The sequence below is a fragment of the Lemur catta genome, chromosome 1, assembly GCF_020740605.2.
Source record: "Lemur catta isolate mLemCat1 chromosome 1, mLemCat1.pri, whole genome shotgun sequence".
Classification (NCBI taxonomy): domain Eukaryota; kingdom Metazoa; phylum Chordata; class Mammalia; order Primates; family Lemuridae; genus Lemur; species Lemur catta.
The window spans coordinates 106,688,194-106,706,623 of record NC_059128.1 but is presented as its reverse complement, the minus strand read 5'-3'; the positions used below and the strand labels follow the sequence as shown (position 1 = coordinate 106,706,623).

The window sequence follows — 18,430 nt, the reverse complement described above, 5'->3', positions numbered from 1 at the left end:
CCAGGCTGGGGTAGGTGCTGCTTGGCACTGGGTGACGCACGGGCCTAGCCCTAGCCCCCATCCCCATCCTGCTCCAGCAGCAAGCATGGGGGAGGAGGGCAGGACAGAGAGGCAGAAAGACACCCACACAAAGAAACGGGGCTCAAAAACAGCGGGAAGAACACTCCCACCTGGGAGGCAGGAGGCAGGAGGCAGGCCTCAGGCCACCCTCCTGGGCCCTCCTGGGCCCTAGCTCCATAGCAGTTTGGGACCTGACATCACATTGGTCATTAATGCTGAGTGTGTGGGGTGCCCTCCGCCCACCCGGATGTCAGGGCTATGAGGTGGAGATGTGTGTGGAGACCCCTGTACACAGTAGGCACTTGGCAGTGTCTGTGGATGGGTCCACCTGGCTACCTGCTCTCATCTGACAATGGAGGGCTGAGCCCAGCATCTCTCACCCCTGCCAGACTGCCCCATACCCTGGGACCCTTGTGCCCACACGCCAGCCCCAACGCCACCTGCCACCTCCTTGCAGGTAGGCAGAGCAGCTGTCCTGAGGTGGTGCGGGAGATGGGGTTCAGCAGAGGGGGCCGTGCCAGGCTGCAGCCCGCCCCGAGGGCAGATGCATGTTCCAGCTGAAGGGGGACCTTTTATGTTCACCCTGGGAAGATGTCAGGCTGGGCAGGTCGCCAGAGCCCTGGGGCTTGTGGCTGAGAGCAGGCAGGAGGTGGGACCCATACCCAGCCTGAGGACCCACCATGCCCAGCAGCAGGAGAGGCAGAAAGGCAATCCTGGTTCAGGGAGGGTCCCAGCCCCTCTCTGAGCCTGGGGCTCCTTGTCACCGGTTCCTGGCCACTCCTCACCAGCCCACATCCCCCACCCAGACCAGGCCACCATCAGTGTGCACAGGCACCAGCCCCAGCCTCCCTGGTGTCACCACACTGACTCGGCCACCTGCCCAGGCCACAGCACTCTTTGCATTTGTCTATTATATTTGTTTTAAAAATACTGATTAAGCACCTGATCCAGGGGCTGAGAACCAGGCAGAGGAGACAGACAGACATCACATCTAGCAAATATGATATGTCTGCTAGAAGGTGGTAGGTGCTGTACAAAAACCTGGAGCAGGGAGAGGGATGAGGAAGGTGGTGAGGGGAGGAGGTGATGTCCTAGGGAAGGCCTGAGGGAGGGGAGGAACCATGTTGGGGACTTCTGCAGGAAGAGCATTCTGGACAGGCTGTATAGTCCGGGTAAAGGCCTGGAGGTAGGACTACACCTGACTTGTGGGAGGAGCATCTCAATCTAGGGCCCAGGGGATGGGGGCAGGAGATGAGGAAGGAGAGCAGAGAGTTGGGGCAGGGGGCAGGGGACAGACATAAAAAGTCTCCAGTCAGGCAGGTGGCTCATGCTTGTAATCCCAGCACTCTGGGTGGCCCAGGCAGGAGGATCGCTTGAGCTCAGGAGTTCAAGACCACCCCTGTCTCTACTAAAGTAGAAAAAATTAGCTGGGCATGGTGGTGGCACCTGCAGTCCCAGCTACTCGGGAGGCTGAGGCAGGAGAATCTCTTGAGCCTAGGAGTTGGAGGTTGCTGTGAGCTAGGCTGACGCCACGGCACTCAAGCCTGGGTGACAGAGTGAGACTCTGTCTCAAAAAAAAAAAAAAAAACCCAAAACCCTCTCTAGTCAGTTTATATCTGCTGCCTAAAACCACCCATGGCTCCCCATTACCTTTGGAAGAAAATCCCAGCCCTCCCTGCCATCCCCACTTTGCACACTGTGCCCCTTCCCTGGGCTCTGGGCACGCAGACCCCTCCAGCTGAGTCCCCCCCCCCCACCAGCCCTGCTCCAGCTCAGGCCTGTGCCCTGGTGGTGCCCCCTCCGGCAGGGTTTTTCCCAACTTCCCGCCTCCCGCCTCACTGCAGGCATCCCTTACAGCACTGGCCAGCCACAGACCCACATTTCCCACTTGGTCAGGGGCAGGTCCACGTCAGAAGCCCTGAAGCTTACATAATTTGGGGGCCTTCTGAGTGAAAAACAGTTTAAGACCAGGAAGACAAAATTAGGCCAGGGCAGGCACTGAGCTAGACTGGAAAATCCACTGCTGCATGAAATAAATACTGAATGTCCGAGCCGGGCGTGGTAGCACACGCCTGTGGGCCCAGCTGCTCCCTTGAGCCTGGAGTTCAAGGCTGCAGTGAGCTATGATCGCGGCTGTGAATAGCTGCTGCACTCCGGCCTGGGCAGCATATCAAGACCCTGCCTCAAAAAAAGTGGGGGTATCAGCCATGCATGGCAGGACCAGGACCCCACATTTACTGCTGGGGAAACTGAGGCTTAGAGAAAGGGGGTGACTCATCCTGGGTCTCAGCTACATACACAGATGCCATCCTCACAGGGGCACAACCTGAGCAGCTCTTCCCTGGCCTGTTTCTGTGTCTACAATGAGAGTGGGGCCTTCAGTCCTGCTGACTGGGATCCCCACGGATTTTCTTTTCCCTGCGGAGTCTGCCCCAGCACCCTGGTGGGAAGACCAAAGTCTGATGGTCCCCAACCCTGGCCAATTCCATTTCAAGGCCTTCTGTTCCCAAACATGGTGGGAACTTGGGTGTCACTGTCCCTGCTCTGGGCCCATAAAGTGGGAGGTGCTGCCTAGAGTCCCAGCAGCTGGCCCCTGCGGGCCGCCCCACGGCACCCCCGGGGCAGGGGGTGGGTAAGGAAGAGGAGGGGCCAATTTAGAGGTGAGTGCAGCCTGGCCACCAAGCTTCAGCCCAGGAATGAGCCCTTCCTCTGACAGCTGTCCCAGCCCTGCCCCTCTACCCGCTGGGGGCTGGGACTCCCGAGACCCCAAGGTTCCCAGGGGAGGCTGGCAGCCATTTCCTGAATGTTCCAGACACTTGACAAAGATGATCTCACCAAACCTGAGACTCAGCAGCTATGGCTGCCCCATCTCACCTCTAGGGAAACCGAGGCAGGCTTCAGCCAGCTGCCACCGAGAACATAGTGACCATTGCACTGGGCACAGGGCTGCATACTGCAGCCCCTCACTAAATGCTTGCTGGGTGAACAAGAACACTTAGCGCTGCAGGAAGGTGTACACAGCTACATGTAGAGGGATCTTTTGCTTATCAGGTCTCTGGGGACCCAGACCCTGCCCTCTCACCTGCTAGGAAGCCCTTGCCTACCTGCCCTGCAGCCCCACTTTCCCCCTGGTAGAGTGCGAGCCTCAGCGTGCCTGTGCCCAGCCCCCGGGAGGAGAGAGGGCCAAGCTGTCACCATGGGCGGGGGCAAGTTGGGAGGATGGGCCCACCTCCGTGTGCCCAGGCCACTCCTACCCAGGACGCGTCCTTCTCGAGGAGCCCCATGGGCATCTCCGTCTGTTCATGCAGAATCCCAAGCGCCAAGTATACACAGGCGCCTAATCAGTGTCTTTGAATGAATGTCACTGAGTAAATATTTGGGTGGGTGGTGCCCTCAGGACTGCAGGGAGGTGTCCTGTCTTGCCCACCCAGGGTCACAGCCGGGGAGAACCCAACCCAAGCGTGTCCCAGTGCAGGTGCAGCCCATGGCGCTGCCAGGCGTCCTGGGAGGGAGGGTGCCCCACGTTCGCGCCAGGTGTCCCGGGAGAGAGGCCGCCCCATGGCAGCCTGCCTGCAGGTGAAGGGCTCCCCGAAGGCACCCCGGGCTCGGCGTGCTCCACGGTGGGGGGATGGCGCCCTCTGGTGGCGGCCTCCGGGAAGGGCGGGCTGCAGCCCCCAACCCCCCACCCTAGCCCGGCTGCGCTTCCGCGGGACCCGAGCTGGCCTCGGCCCCTCCCTGAGCACTGGGCGGGCAGCTCCCCGGGCCGCAGAGCAGAGGCAGGCGGCGGCTTTGGACGGTGCACTGCGCATCCCCCGCTGTCCTCTGCGCTCCCCTGGGGAGCGGGGGCCACACTCCCAGCGCCCCTGCCGGGTGCACAGCCGGGAACGAGGACGGGGGCACAGGGGAGGGAGCGGGCCGGCCAGGTCCTTGGACTGAGTCCGACCTCAGTCCCGACATGCTTGACTCAATTCCGCTGTGTCCCAAACTGGTGGCCCAGGGGTCATGTGTGTTTTTAGGTTCTGTTGCATTGTTTAAAATGCTGGATTTCTCCACAAGATTGAAAATTGACCCTGGGTTTCTGGCTCCTTGGGGAACTTGAGAAGAGCTGGCCCAAGGCTCCCCAAGCCCCCTGCCTCCTCCTGAGGTGCAGGTACCATCCCAGAACCTCACCCAGACCAGCAGGAGGCCTGCTCAGGGGTCCAGGTCTGGGCCCCTGTTCCTGACGTCCAGTGAGGGCTACGGGCTGTCTCATTCCCCTCCTGCCCACCCTCTGGTAACCTCCACCCTCCTATGCCTGCTCCCCAGGACTCCCCCCACCCCATCTGCTCCAGCTGTCAGGGCCCAGGCTGTGCTGGGTGCAGAGATGGCAAGCGACCCCCTCCTCCAAGGCTCAGTTTCTTCTTGGCTGGAACCAAAGTTCCATGATCAGACCTCGGGCTCCAGAAGCCTAAAGGAGTGGAGACAGGCGCACATGAGGCCTCTGGAGTGGCCGTGCTGCCCTCCTCTGCCCACCTTGTCCCGGTGGACCACTCAAACCTCAGCAGGTGGCACTGAGCATCCTGCCCAGGAAGGGTGGGCACTGGCTGGGCAGCAGTGAGGTGCCACCAAGCCCTTCCTGTGGGCAGGACACCTCAGCTTTGCCAGGCCCAAAACACGCTGAAAACAAAAAACAGAAAGGCTCAGAGAGGACCAGCAGGTCAGCATCTGCCCTCCATGGCTCTCAGGCAGGGGTGGTCTCCCAGTCCCTCCTCTCAGGGCCCATCCCTAGTCCCCACTGTACCCTGAGAAAGGAGTTCCCGGCCCAGCTGTCAGCCCCATGCCTTCCCCAGCCGGTGCCCCAACACTCACACTCTGCTGTGGCCACCCCACGTGGGGTCCCAGTAGACACATGGGGTCCTAGCACCAGGACACACCCCAAGGCCCCGCTGCAGCCATCCCAGCGAAGGGTGGACACGAGCTCTCCTGGGAAACCCGGCCCCACCCAGGCATGGACAGGAGACAGGAGAGGACAAGGTAGGGTCAGTATTTATTGGTGAGGGGTCGGCAGGAGAAGGGGGTTCCCACATGAGCCCTGACACAGTGAAGAGAGAGCTGTCCTCTGTGGGCCAAGCTGGGAGGAGGTTCCTGCAGTTGTGGAGCCCTGGCTGCAGCACCAGTTCCCCGGCAAACCCCGAGAGTTGCCCCGACAGCCCCGCCACCGGATGCACAGCCATGGAAGGGGACCTGGGTGTCACTTGGGAGCTGTGAAGGGGTCACCCTGAGTGCGGGTGGGTGCATCCTCTGCAGCCAAGAGGTCAGAGCCACCAGGCCTGTGGCCTTCAGAAAATAAAAATAAAACAAAAGGCAGGGCACGACTAGACAGCATTGGCTTCAGACAGGCAGGATGCTGGACACCTCGCATGACCTGTGACCTTCCGCAAAGGGCAGGGACTTGGCACTGACTTGGGCCAGCGGAGAGGGCTGCCCCTGCCCCCACCGTGACTCAGACCCGGTGGCTAAAAGCCACAGGGATGGCTCGAAGGCCTCGAGGACCACAGCAACTCCCTGGGGCTCTCGTGAAACATTTAAAAAGGAAAAAAAAACCCTAAGGAACAGAATTCTATACATAGAAAACCCTAGTTTAGTTTAAAAAAAAAGAAAGAAAGAAAGAAAAATATATGATTTGAATCTACAATTGGTTTGCTCTTGGGGTGGATTTTCTTTAAGGGGTGAGAGAATTTAGAACTTTGCAAACGCTGGGAATGGATGCTGGCAGGAGGTGATGCCGCAGACAGATGATGGCGGGGAGCTCAGCCCAAGTCCACCTGGAGACAAGGGAGGGACGCTCAGAAGACAGCCCCCACTGGGGCACCCGGCCCGGCTCCCCCCCCCGCCCCCCCAAGCCTGCAGCAGAGAACCTGGCTCAGGTGGAGTTCCTCTGGCGGATGTTCTTATCCTTGTCGTTCATGTGCTGCGAGCTGCCCTTCCTGGGGGCACGAGGGGCAGCAGTCAGTGCTCAGGAGGCCGCAGCAGCCTGGGCCTGGGCCCCAACCACAGCGAGCCACACCCAGCGCTCCCCACCCCACAAGTCCCTGGCCCGCCCCGTGGACACGTGAGCACTAAGGCTCAGGGAAGCCCTGAGTCCTGGCCTTTGTGTTTTAAAGGCCTCAGGGCAGTGGGCAGCTCCTTGGACCCCTGAAACCCCCCAGAAGGACTTACAGGGGTGCGGAACCCGCATCGTCGTCTGGAGACGGACAGCCAGCATGGAAGAGAGGAGAACAGACCATCATCGCTGTCCTTGGATGAGGCCGCATGCAGGGGGCATCTGTTCTGCTTGCCCTGCCTCAGCTTCCCCAAGGGGGAGGCTCAGTGCCACCGACCAACCCTGCCCTGCCCTGTCTTCTGAGGCAGAGCAATGCAGGGGAAACTGGCCTCCCCATGGGTGTGCACCCCAGAATGAGCTGTCTGGAGCCACAGCCTTGAGGGTCTTGTCCCTGCCCTGCCAGTGTTCAAGGAGTTGCCACCACAGGCCACGCGCTGCAGGCCACACACCTGGCTCATGCAGGCCCCACAGGGCAGACCAGCCACGCTGGATACATGCAGGTCTGGAGCTGGGCCCCAGGGCCAGCCAGGGGCCAGAGCGGCTGCCAAGGTGGGTCCTGAAGTTCCCTGGGCCTGTCATGCAGTCAGGCCCGTGTGGCGCCCACGGCCCAGGCCCCCACAGCAGAGGGTGGCGCTTACCGTGGAAGACACCAGCTTGCAGCCAAGTAGGGGAGGAGGGAATGTGGTGAGGCTGTGTGCGGGCAGCATCCCCCCAGCCTGCTCACAGGAAGGGGCTGGGAGCAATCGGGGCTCAGCCCCAAGCTCCCGGAGACCATAACCCCACACTCTCCCTCGGGGCTCCCACACTCTCCCTGAGCTCCTGGCCCTGTTGCCACAGCCACCCCAAGAAAAGGGCATGTGGGCAGCTCACCGTCTGCAACATCGTCAGGCTTCCGGCGTTTCTCATAGATGAAGATGATGGTGACCAGCACCAGCACCTCAGCCACGATGCCCAGGAAGGGCCAGAGCGCGGCGAAGCGGCTGCGGACGCGCAGCGTGATCTCGGCCTGGTCGGAGCCCTGTGTGCTGCTGCCGTTGCACACGTACTTGCCAGGGTCGGAGCTCATGTCCAGGTTGTCGATGCGCAGCTCTGACTTGGCCCCAGAGGAGCTCACAAAGAACTTGCTCTGGGAGCCGTTCACAATGACCTGGAGGGGGTTGTCTGTGACTGGAGAGTGGAGCCTGTGCCCCCCGGCCATGGGCCTCACCTGTCCCCACCTGGTCCCTGGAGGACAGAGGCTGTACCCAGCCACGGGGCTCACCTGGTCTCCGGATTCGGCTGTCTTGAACCAGCTCCATTCTGTGATGGAGGGGAAGGAATCGGACTTGCAGGCCAGCGTGACCGACTCCCCCTCGGTGGCATGCTCCGACTTCTTCACGGCCTTAACCTTGGGGTGCCCTAAGGGGAAACCAAACAAGGGAGGAGCCTAAAACTACAGGGCCCCGCAGGGGAACCTGTTTCACTCCGAGAGCAGACAGGCCAGGGCTCCCGGGGCCCTTCTCTGCCCCCACCACACCCTGGCTCTGGCTGTGTGCTGCGCCCGCCTGTGCCCAGCTTGCAGGACTCACCGATCAGCGGGATGTTGGCCCTGCCCGTTGGCTCGGGGAGGAAGATGCACGAGTATTCTCCTGAGTAGTCATCCGGGTCCACCCTGCAGCGAGAGCAGTAGGGAGCTGGGTGAGCCGCAGGATAGGGCAGTCTCACCTCAGAGGAACCAGGGTTCTCCAGGGCTCCAACCACGGCGCAGGGAAAAAGGGAGACTGTCCCAAGTTGAGTTCAAACCTTGACGGAACCCGTCACCCTGCAGGATGTGCGAGAGCCCCTGCCTGTACTGAGGAACCTCCCACCTCTGGCCACCCGCTCTGCACCCCTCACCCTGTGAACCACCTGCCCAGTCAGCCTAGAAACAAAAGGGCTCTGTGCTCAGAGCCAGCCTGAGCCCCAATTAGGACAAGGCTTTGACCACTTGGGCATCGGAGTCCGAGTTCTTTTGTGTCAGGAACACAAAGCTGCCGAGGCCTCCACATGCGCTTGGGACCCTAACAAGTGGGCCAGGGGCTCCAGGTCAGGGCTGGCAGACCTCCGGTGGTCGGGGTTCTAAGCAGAGCTTGTTTCCAACTTCTGCCTGAATCCAGCCCGAGGACTGGTCTGTTCTCACAGAACCAATGTGTGGTGGGCACCTGCCCACCCGCCACTCCAGGTCACTCACTCAAACTGGGTCATCAGGCTGGGCTGCGAGTCCTCCTTCAGCACCTTGCCCGCCTTCACCCAGCGGTGGCCAGCAATCTCTGTGGCGCTGTGGTTTAGGAAGCAGCTGAGGACAGTCTTGGAATCCGCCTCATCCACAGAAGTAGTCACTGCACCGGCTGCAGACCCCCCCACAAGCCGAGGTCAGGCCCAGGGGAGAGGGAGGACCACTCCCCACAGCCCACTCCTCCCCAGACATCCTGAGAACTGAGGCCACATGGAGAACTTCTGACCAGCCCCTCCTGGAAGAGGGAGGCCACAGCCTTCCAGTGAGTCCCTGCTGGAAGGAACCCTTCCCTGACAGGGCAGGCAGGCCTTGGGCTAGGCCCAACTACGCCGCTGGGCCAGGGCCTGGTGCTTCCCCGCAGATGTGTCTAACTGCCTCGGGGCTGGCTGTGGGAACAGACAGATAAACCCCACCCCAAGTCCTTGAACAGGAGTCAAGGCATCCACCTGCTGGAGGAAGCCCCACCACACACCAGGAATTCCTTTGTAAAAAACAAGTACTGTACCACCCAGGCACTGCGCCCTCATTCAATGGTCTTTCAGAGTCTCTCTCTGGGGGGACAGGCAGCCCCTTTAGGGGGCCCCCCTTTCCTAGGAGGCACCGGCTTCCCAAAGGACCCCCAGTAGCCCAGGGAGCTGCTGGGTTCTCTCACCAGTTCCCAACAGCACAGACCTCTCGGCTAGTTCTCCGTGTTCCCTTTAGGAATCCAAACTCAGAACTCATTTAGAAATAGACACTGAGCAGCACAGGAAGCCTCTAGAGAGCTGCACGCCTGGGCTGAGCTAGGGGGTCCTCAGGCTTGCTGTGTGGACCCCAGACCCACCGGACAAGCGCACACAGGGGGACAGGGCAGGCACTCAGGGGAGCAGGAGTGGAGATGGACTGGAGGAAGGACTGGGTCGGACGAAGGACCAGATCACACGGACTGGATGAAGGACTGGATCAGGTGAAAGAACGGATCGAACGGCTTGCATAAAGGATCGGATTGGGTGAAAGACCGGATCGAACGCATACGACGAACGACTGGATTGGGTGAAGGAACGGATTGAACAGATTGGACCAAGGACCGGATGGACGGAAATGAGGGGGGCCGAGGGGAGAACAAAGGGCCCAACTGCTAAGGGACAGAGCCACGCGGACACCTAGCCCACCCGTGTCCAGACCCGAGCCCCTCTGTCCAGGCAGGAGGGTCCCCAGTGGGGGAAGAGTGGGAGGGAGTTGGGCAGGAGTGTCCGGGTTCTACCGAGCGGAAGCCAGGCAGTGAGCGACACAAGAGGGAAACTGAGGGAGGCGCCCACCACTCACGTTCCAGGACTAGCACGATCGCCTGGGCTCGGACCCACTTGACCCTAGGTGCCCGGGTCAGGTGGTTACGGTCCGGGTCGTTGCTGGCCCGGCACTCGTAGGTGCCTGCGTCCTCTGCAGTGAGCTTGTGGATGGAGATGGTGCTGGCCGCGTGCTGGCGGTAGGTGGCGTGGATGTGGACGCGGTCCAGCCGGGCGCCGTCCCAGAGCTGGGAGCAGGTGTCGTTGGGACCACTCCCTTCAAACCACCACTGGATCTCGGGGACAGGCCTGCCCACAGCCTCACAGTGCAGCTCCACGCTGCCCCCTGCCCACCTCTCCTGCGACAGGGGCGACCTTACAAAGCCAGCTGTAGGGGAGAGGGTCAGTGCCCTTGTCAGTGCCCCGGAGAGGAGATGGGGTGCCCCGGGGGAAGGTCTCCCCACAGGACTCCTGGCCCAGGGCTGGCCGGTGAGCTGTCTTCCTCTCAGTCTGTGGGAGGGTGGCAGTGTGAGGTCAGGACATGAAAAAGGCCATGTGCCCAGCTTTGGGGAGGTAGGGGCCAAGCAGGCGGCTCCAGGCAGTGATGGGTGTCCCCTGCCCCGGACCCCTGGTACTCTCTGCGGCCACAGTGACTTCCGACAGCACAACTGTGAAACCACACACGGTTTCAAAACAAAACAGTGGAAGTGGGCAGAATAATCAGAGGTCACGACCCCCGCCTGAGGGCTGCCCAGAACTGCTGCCAGAAGCCCCAGCCTGCAGTCACCCTAATGCCTGGAACATTCACCCCGGGGGCAGTGTCCCGACTTCCACTTGATTCCCCACCCAGGAAAACACCTGACACCATGGAGTCCTGTGTGTGTGACTCTTTTTGTCCACACTAGAGACCTGGTCAGTCACCAAGAAAATAAACCTCAAAACCCAAAGGGTAGGCAGCCTTCATCTGGGAACCTCATAGCACTACTGCTATGAGCACAGCCCACATGTAGAAAACCGTCTTCTTGATATGCCTCTGAAAACAGCCACCTGGCCCCTGCGCAGACGAGGGAGCTGGGCCAGGGGGCCTCACTGCCCCTCACCCCTGGCCACCCGCTGCTTCTTGCCCTAGATGAAACAGAAGGTCTCAGAACTCCAAACCCAGGAGGCCTGCAATGACCAGGCCCAGGGGCGGTGCGGGACCAGGTGCTCCTCTTCCCCCAGCCTGGGCTTCACAGCCACCCCCCAAACATCCTGAGGGCAGGCACCTCGGGCACTGCTCCAACACCTGCATTTGAGGACATGCGTCTGTACACACGCCTGCACAGCACATACATGTGCACACACACATACTCATGGCTCCAAGGCCATGTAGCAGAGCACAAGTCACAGGCCCCAGGGTCCTGGGGACATTCATATTGACCACCCAAGGTGGCTCAGAGGACCGATGGCTAGGGGCAGGCACCCCTACCAGTTTTGGCAGTGCCACTTTCACAGAGGGATTCCTCCTGGTAACCTACATTCCTCGGGAGTCAAGATTTCCCAGGTTGCAAAACCAGCAGCTACGTGCGGAGCTGGGAGCAGTGAGTCAGGGCAGGAAGTGAAGCCCAGGTGGCCCAGCAGCAAGCTCCTTCCTGCCCTGCTGCGGCTCCTCTCCCTGGGCCTGGGTGGCAGGCTACCCCATCCTGGAGCCTGGGGACCCTGTCTGGGCCTAGCATCCTCTTCACCCAAGAGTGCCAGAAGAGAGGTTGCACCCAGGTCTCCACACGCCAGCTCCAGGTGGGAGCAGGGGGTCAGGACTCAGCTCTCAGGGCCACAGAGGGAAGGCCCGAGGCAGGCCCTGTTGCTGACCCACCCCCAGCCCAGGGTTCGGAGGAGGAGAGTGTGGATGCCTGTCCCTGGGACCTGGCTAACATGCCCATGTCCATGTTCACGTTTCTGAGGACCCACGGGCAGGACACCCCCTACCCCAGGCCCGAGGGCCGCACAGCAGGGACCAGGCCTGGCCCTGGGGGAAGCCCATTCGACTCAGTCTCAAGACCACCTGTGTGTCCTGGCACATGTTCTCAATGGGGCAGTGTCACTCCCAAGGGGACAAACTTGGTCTCAGACATAACAATGGTGGCCCTCTGTAGTCGCAGGGGATGTTAACGTCTGTGTATTAAAATTTTGCTAGGGTGGGCCACTAGGGAAGCAGGGTCTCCAGAAGCTTCTCAGGGGGCAATGGTGGATAGCCCTGCCCTCCAGTGACCCCGGCAACACCCCTGCACCAAGAGCTTCCACCCAAGAGCACGGAGTGAAGGCCTGACCCCTGCCTGCCACCTCAAAAAAGTTAAAATTCGATTCTGGCCATGTGATCAGTCACCCACATTCTCAGAGTTCTCAAGTAAAGTCACCTTCATCTAAAAACAGCCACCCCTCCTCCTTGCCCACTCGGCAGCCAGGCCAGGGCATGGGGCCAGGCAGGGCCGCATGGTAAACAAGCCTCGCTAGGAATCCTACGCTAGGAGCCCTACCGGAGAAGGCCACAGGCAGCCCCTACCCAGACCGTGGCCCCCGCCCCTGCTCTAACCTCCCCCCCACCCCCAGCCAGGCGCTATCCTGCCCCTGGCAAGCCAAGCTGGGGAGCATCCACCTCCAGCAGGAGCCCCTGAAGTGAGTTTCTGGAGAGCCATCCTGGCCAGGAGAGGCCAACATGGTCACTAACCCACAGGGAAAACTGGAGTGTCCGTGCCATGTAGGACACGGCCCTATGACCCAGACTTTCAGATTTTTGTAAGAGTCCCTAGAAAAGGTGGAGCTATTAAAAGAGAAAAAGAAAAACAAAGCACAAACACCTGCCCATGTGAACTCAGACACAAATCCCAGTGCGCACGCTTTGCTACACGGTGCAAGGACAGCCCCAGAGGTGCATGGCAGGCTCCACTTACTTCCTAGGCTTGGCCTCTGGCGATTAAACCCAGTGCTAAGCTCTCTGCTTAACAGGAACCCTGCTCAGTCTCCCACATAAGAACAAAACTGTGACCAGTGCCACCAAGCAGGGGAGACCAAAGGTCCCTCACCCATTTGGCTGTCCCAATCACCTCAGTGTTGCTCCTGGAACCCAGACAGGGCGGCCAACTCTGGGCAGTCAGGGCTATTTCTAGACAGCTCAGAGACAGAAGCTTATCTGCTGTGTTCACCTTGCCGGAGGCTCCTATCTGTGTCTTCCCGGAGCTGGGCCAAGACCCTTACCTGGGAGGTGCTCAGTAAGGGCCACCTGGTGTTTCGGGAAGAGGCAATCTTACAAGTGGGCCAGGAATAACTTGCTGAAGCTTGTACAAGAGGTGCCCCCTCCCCAGCCCTACCTCGCCCTGTGGCCCCTGCTCCCACCCCTCCGAGAGCCCAGACCCTTTGCTTCTGCTCCTTGTTCCCTATGTGACAGTCACTGTAAATTTTAACCCAGAATAGAACAGAGGTTCCCAATCAGGAAAGAAAATGTCTCTCTACCGAGCAAGAAAGGCTGTCTTGCTCTTCTCTTGGAAAAACACCCCTCAATCCATTTCTGGCGAGCATTTTTCTCACCACTTGCCCACCCCCAAAACACATCCTCCCCCCCACCCCCCAGCAAATGGCGCTGAGAACTGAATGCTGCTGAGAACTGAATGCCGCGTGACTCTGCTGAGAAAGGACATGACCAAGGCAAACTTGGGCTATGTCCACCCCCCTCCTTGGAGTTTCCTCACTTACACAGCAGGAGGGGTACTGGATTCCATCTCACTCTGTGCCCTGAAACCCAGCAAACTCAGAGAGCAGTGCAGGCTAACCCTGAGGGAGCTCTTGCCTCCCTCCCAGGCAGGGCTCCCCAGGGAGAGCCTGACCAGGGCTTAGTGCCCCGGAGACACCAGGGAGCAGGTGCACAGCCGGGTGAGACGCCTGGGCCAAATCCTGTGAAGAATGATAATCCCATCCAGAGCCAGGGAGCTGACCCACTTCAGGGCCATTCATGTGTGCCTGGTCTCGTGTCCACTGAGGACAACAGCCCATTTTCCAGATGAGAGTGCCAAGGTCACCGTTTCGGGCAGCACAGGCCACATAGGGGCTCCAGGGAGTCTTGCAGTGGGGGGTTTCTTGCCCTAATACTCCCCAGGAAGAGTGGGCCACACTCAAGGCCCCATTCTCAGGCCACCTCCCCAGCCCTTCAGGGTCCAGTCCGTGGAAGAGCTGGACAGGCACCAGACCAGCCCCCAACCCAGCTGCAGTCCACAGGGGATAGTTACAGAGCCAGGCTTAGGGTCAGTGGGCAGGGCAGGTGGGCCACCTCCAACCTGCTCCCCAGACGCCCTCACCCAGGGGACAGCTAGATCCTTCCTCTGAGCCAGGGACACCTCCCCAGGCCACCCAAAATCAGGATGTTCACCTCCAACACCGTCCTGGTTGGGACCCGTCAGTTCTTGCTCCCCAAGCCTGGGGCTTCACGTTCACACACACCAGAGCACAGACACCTCTGGGAATTCCGGGACCCCCAGAACCCCCAAAACTTCAGGGACTTTACCCCCAAACAATGTCGCTGCTCACAACACCTCAGCTTCCTGCTTTCACCTCCAGGCGCCACCCCGGCCTGGAAGGCCCTTAGGTTTCCCCTGGGTTGGGGTCCCCTGGCCCCCATGCACCTTTCAGGTCTGGTCGCCCCCCAGCCACCCCCCCCCACGGGTCGGGAACTCCTCGCTCCCAGCCGCCCACCCAGGCGGGGTCCCCCTCGCCCCCAGCCGCCCCCCAGGTCGGGGTCCACTCGCCCCCAGGCGCCCCCAGGGTCCGGGGTCTCCTCGCCCCCAGCCGCTCCCCGGGCCGGGGTCCCCCTCGCCCCCGGAGGGCCCCCGGGTCGGGGTCTCCTCGCCCCCAGGCGCCCTCAGGGTCGCGATCCCACAGCCGGCGGCTCTCCCCCGTCCCGGCCTCCTGACTCTCCCTGGAGCCCGCCGGCCTCAGCCCCTGCTCCGGCTCCGCGGCCCAGAGCCCCGGCTGGGGGCCCCGCGACCCCAGCCCGGTCCTCACCAGCCCCGGCGGCGCCCTGGACGCCCAGCAGCGCGAAGCCCAGCAGCGCGAGCAGCACAGCCGCCATGTCGCCCTCCGCGCCGACCCCGAAGCAACAGTCGCCGCCCGCGGCCGCTATAATAACTGGCGGGGACGCGGGCCGGGCGCGCGCACGAAGGGCGGTGACGGGGGGGCCGGGCGCGCGCGGGGGCACGCCGGACTCCCCGCCTGCGCACGCACGCACGCGCAGGCGCACGCGAGCTCGCGCTACGGAAGCTGGGCGGCGGCGGCAGGTGACTGCGCTGGGACACGCTCCTGGCCTGGGCGGAGTGTCTGACGTTGCTAGAAAACGGGGGCGGGGCGTGAGAGGCCGGGGCTGCAGCCCGCGGTTTGTTTCGAAGTTACTGAGCGCTTAGCAGTAATTAAAACGTGGCTTTGGTGGTCTGATCAGGAAAGAAAAAAGGCAAAAAAAAAAAAAAGAAGAAGAAATAGCTGGTTATTCTAGAGCCTGGGAATAACAGAAGAAGAAGGCCGGGTGCGGTGGCTCAAGCCTGTAATCCTAGCACTCTGGGAGGCCGAGGCGGCCCGATCATCTGAGCTCAGCAGTTCGAGACCAGCCTGAGCAAGAGCGAGACCCCCGTCTCTACTAAAAATAGAAAGAAATTATGTGGACAACTAAAAAATATATATAGAAAAAATTAGCCGGGCATGGTGGCACATGCCTGTAGTCCCAGCTACTTGGGAGCCTGAGGCAGGAGGATTGTTTGAGCCCAGGAGTTTGAGGTTGCTGTGAGCTAGGCTGACACCACGGCACTCTAGCCTGGGCAACACAGTGAGACTCTGTCTCGAAGAAGAAAAAAAAGCAATTAAAATGGTAGATTCTATATTATGTAAATTTTATCACAATAAAAGAGTATTAAGTAAGGCTAAAGCTAGTTACTTCCCCTGTTTCCCCTGTTCCAGAAAAAACACCTGGAGGGCAGTTGAATTTCAATTTCGAAGAACAAATAATTTGAGTGTAAGTGCCCTGTGTAGTGCCTGGATGCCGTTGCACAGGGACAGCCTTCCCTGTTTACCTGAAAGTGGGGCTCACTGGGTGTCAGCCCCGCATCTTGTCTGGCAGCCCCACCTCGGGGTTCCCACATTTTACAACGAATAATTAAACAAATGATGAAATAATCTCAAGGAGCGATAAATGCAAAAACAGGGGCATGGTGTCCTCTTCTTGACTTTGGGTTGGATGATGCTTTCTTAGCTCTGACCCCAAAAGCACAAGCAACAAAAGAAAAAAATTGCACTTCATCAAAATTAAAAACTTTTGTCCAAAAAGGAAGTGAAAAGAGTCCATTGCACGGGAGGAAATATTCGCAAATCCCATATCTGACAAGGGACTTACATCTGGAATATATACAGAACACTTAAAATTCAATAATAAAAAGACATAACCCCATTTAGCTGTGGACAAAGGATCTGAATACGAATCTTTCCAAAGAAGATACACAAACTGGCCAACAAGCCCAGGAAACGATCTCAACATCATTAGCCCTCAGGGAGATGCAAATCAGACACTCCTTCACACCCTGAAGTGGGCTAGAAAAAGGGAAGTAATAGCAAGCCTTGGTGAGAATTTGAAATGGCTGCTGGGGATGTAAAATGTTGGGGCAGCTGGGAACGAGGGCCAGCCGTTCCTCAAAAGTTCCTTGAACACAGAGTCATTATTTAATCCAGCAATTCCACTCAAGAAAAATGAAAACTAATGTCTGCACAAAAATCTGTTCACAAATGTTCACGGCAGCAGATTCACAATGGCTAAAAAGTTAGACAACTCAGGGCAGCCCTTAAAAAAAAAAAGTTGGACAACCCAAATGTCTTTCAGCCGATGAAAAGATAAACAAAATGTGATGCATTCATACAATGGACAATTACTCAGCTATGACAAGGGAGGAGGCTCTGACACAGGCCACAGCGTGGTCAAACCTTGAGGACATCGTGCTCAGTGAGAGATGCCAGACACAGCGGGGCATACAGTGTGTGACTCCATTTATATGAAGTGTCCAGAACCAGGGGCTGGGGAAGGGGGTGGTGACTGCTGATAGGGACAAGGCTTCCTTTCGGGTTGATAAGAATGTTCTAAAATTGACCATGGTGGTGGTTGCGAAACTCTGTGTAGATACTTAAAACCACTAAACTGTACACTTTAAATGAGTGGGTGTATGACATGTGAATTATACCTCAATTAAAAAATAGGCTGGGCGTGGTGGCTCACGCCTGTAATCCTAACACTCTGGGAGGCCGAGGCAGATGGATCCTTTGAGCTCAGGAGTTCGAGACCAGCCTGAGCAAGAGCAAAACCCCGTCTGTACTAAAAATAGAAAGAAATTATATGGACATGGGTTTAAAGACTCTTCGACTTAAAAAAATAAATAAATAAAAGCAGAAATAGTTAAGAAATTTTTTAAAAAAGAAAAAGAAAACAAAAGAAATTATATGGACAACTAAAAAAAAAAAAATATATATATATATATAGGTAGCTGGGCATGGTGTCACGTGCCTGTAGTCCCAACTACTCGGGAAGCTGAGGCAGTAGGATCGCTTGGGCTCAGGAGTTTGAGGTTGCTGTGAGCTAGGCTTATGCCATGGCACTCTAGCCCTGGCAACAGAGTGAGACTTTGTCTCAAAAAAAAAAAAAAGGTAGCTGTGCTCAGTGTCTCATGCCTGTAGTCCCAGCTACTCCAGAGGGCAAGGCAGGAGGATCACTTGAGCCCAGGAGTTGGAAGCTGCAGTGAGCTGTGATGATGATGCCACTCATTCCACTCCAGCCCAGGTGACAGAGTGAGACTCAGGCTCTTAAAATAAATAAATACACACATACATACATAAAACAAAACAAAACAGCTGTGGGGCTGAAGGCTTCACTCTGGGAGACCCACTTGCAGGAACAGTTGGCATCAGGACCCTTGGAGACTCAGAAATGCCCAGAGCCAAAGAACCCCAACCCCAGGGGCCATCGGGTTTGAAAAGTCCCCATGGAGGGTGGTGGAAGCTATGTGCAGAGTGCAGAACGAGGGCAGGAGATGAGGCCCCCTCCCCATCTGTCTTCAGAGCCCCTCTCAGGGTGGTAAACAACCACAGGACCGGCAGAATTCCTGCCCCTGCCCAGTCCCGCCCTGGCAAATCCCTGAGGGTGGGCTGAGAGCAGGCCGGTGGGAAATTTCAGGGCCCCAAGGAGACCTTGGTTTATATTTACAGAATAAAGGCTGGCTGCCTTGAAGACCCAGTTTTCTGGTCCTTTCCTTGGAGAGCCTTCTCAACTGGCAGGCAGCCTCCCCAATCCCGGCTGTGCTCAGTCCTGGCCCCATGGCATGAGCCTCCAGTCTCCTTCTACTTCCAAGGAGAGGCCTTCCAGGGCCACTCGTGGAGGGTGGCCAGATTTATCAAGTAGAAATAGCACACGATAAAATTTAAATTTCAGATTTTACAAAGATAGCTTACGTTTTAGCATAAGTGTATCCCATGCAGTATTTGGGATATACTTAGACTAAAAATTATCTGTAGTCTATTTGAAACTCTCATTAACTGGGCACCCAGCTGGCTCTCCTTGCCCACCACCCCGTATAATTCCCCTCCTTGTGGTGGTCACTCCAGCTTTGCTGTTGGGGCCCTTAACGAGCTGTGGGGTGGGTGATCGCCTGGGATTGTCAACTGGTTCTCCCACCCTGGCCTCAGGCTTGCAGGCTCTGTGGGGGGCCCCCAGATTTCAGG

General features: G+C 58.6%; 1 protein-coding gene across 2 annotated transcripts; it reads right to left on the bottom strand.

The window, feature by feature from the left end:
* Positions 1 to 5,067: 5,067 nt before the first annotated feature.
* On the bottom strand, positions 5,068 to 14,830 carry BSG (basigin (Ok blood group)). 2 transcript variants are annotated; one of them, XM_045542266.1, is made up of 9 exons: positions 14,690 to 14,830; positions 9,702 to 10,049; positions 8,352 to 8,508; positions 7,711 to 7,793; positions 7,404 to 7,540; positions 7,013 to 7,289; positions 6,259 to 6,283; positions 5,958 to 6,026; positions 5,068 to 5,864 (listed from the first exon to the last, which is right to left on the bottom strand). In XM_045542266.1, exons 1-8 carry the CDS (start codon positions 14,754 to 14,756, stop codon positions 5,963 to 5,965), a joined length of 1,158 nt encoding a protein of 385 aa, XP_045398222.1. In that variant the 5' UTR covers positions 14,757 to 14,830; the 3' UTR covers positions 5,068 to 5,864; positions 5,958 to 5,962. The 2 variants fall into 2 exon arrangements, with proteins under 2 accessions (XP_045398222.1, XP_045398215.1); XM_045542259.1 differs by lacking the exon at positions 9,702 to 10,049 and having other exon boundaries at positions 14,690 to 14,825.
* Positions 14,831 to 18,430: the final 3,600 nt, after the last annotated feature.

Excerpts from the sequence above, each read along its gene's own strand:
- BSG (XM_045542266.1), bottom strand. The coding sequence starts at position 14,756 with ATGGCGGCTGTGCTGCTCGCGCTGCTGGGCTTCGCGCTGCTGGGCGTC. Across the intron at positions 8,509-9,701 it reads GATCGTGCTAGTCCTGGAAC|CCGGTGCAGTGACTACTTCT; the intron begins GTGAGTGGTGGG and ends GGGGGTCTGCAG. Across the intron at positions 7,794-8,351 it reads AGCCTGATGACCCAGTTTGA|GGTGGACCCGGATGACTACT; the intron begins GTGAGTGACCTG and ends CTCTCGCTGCAG.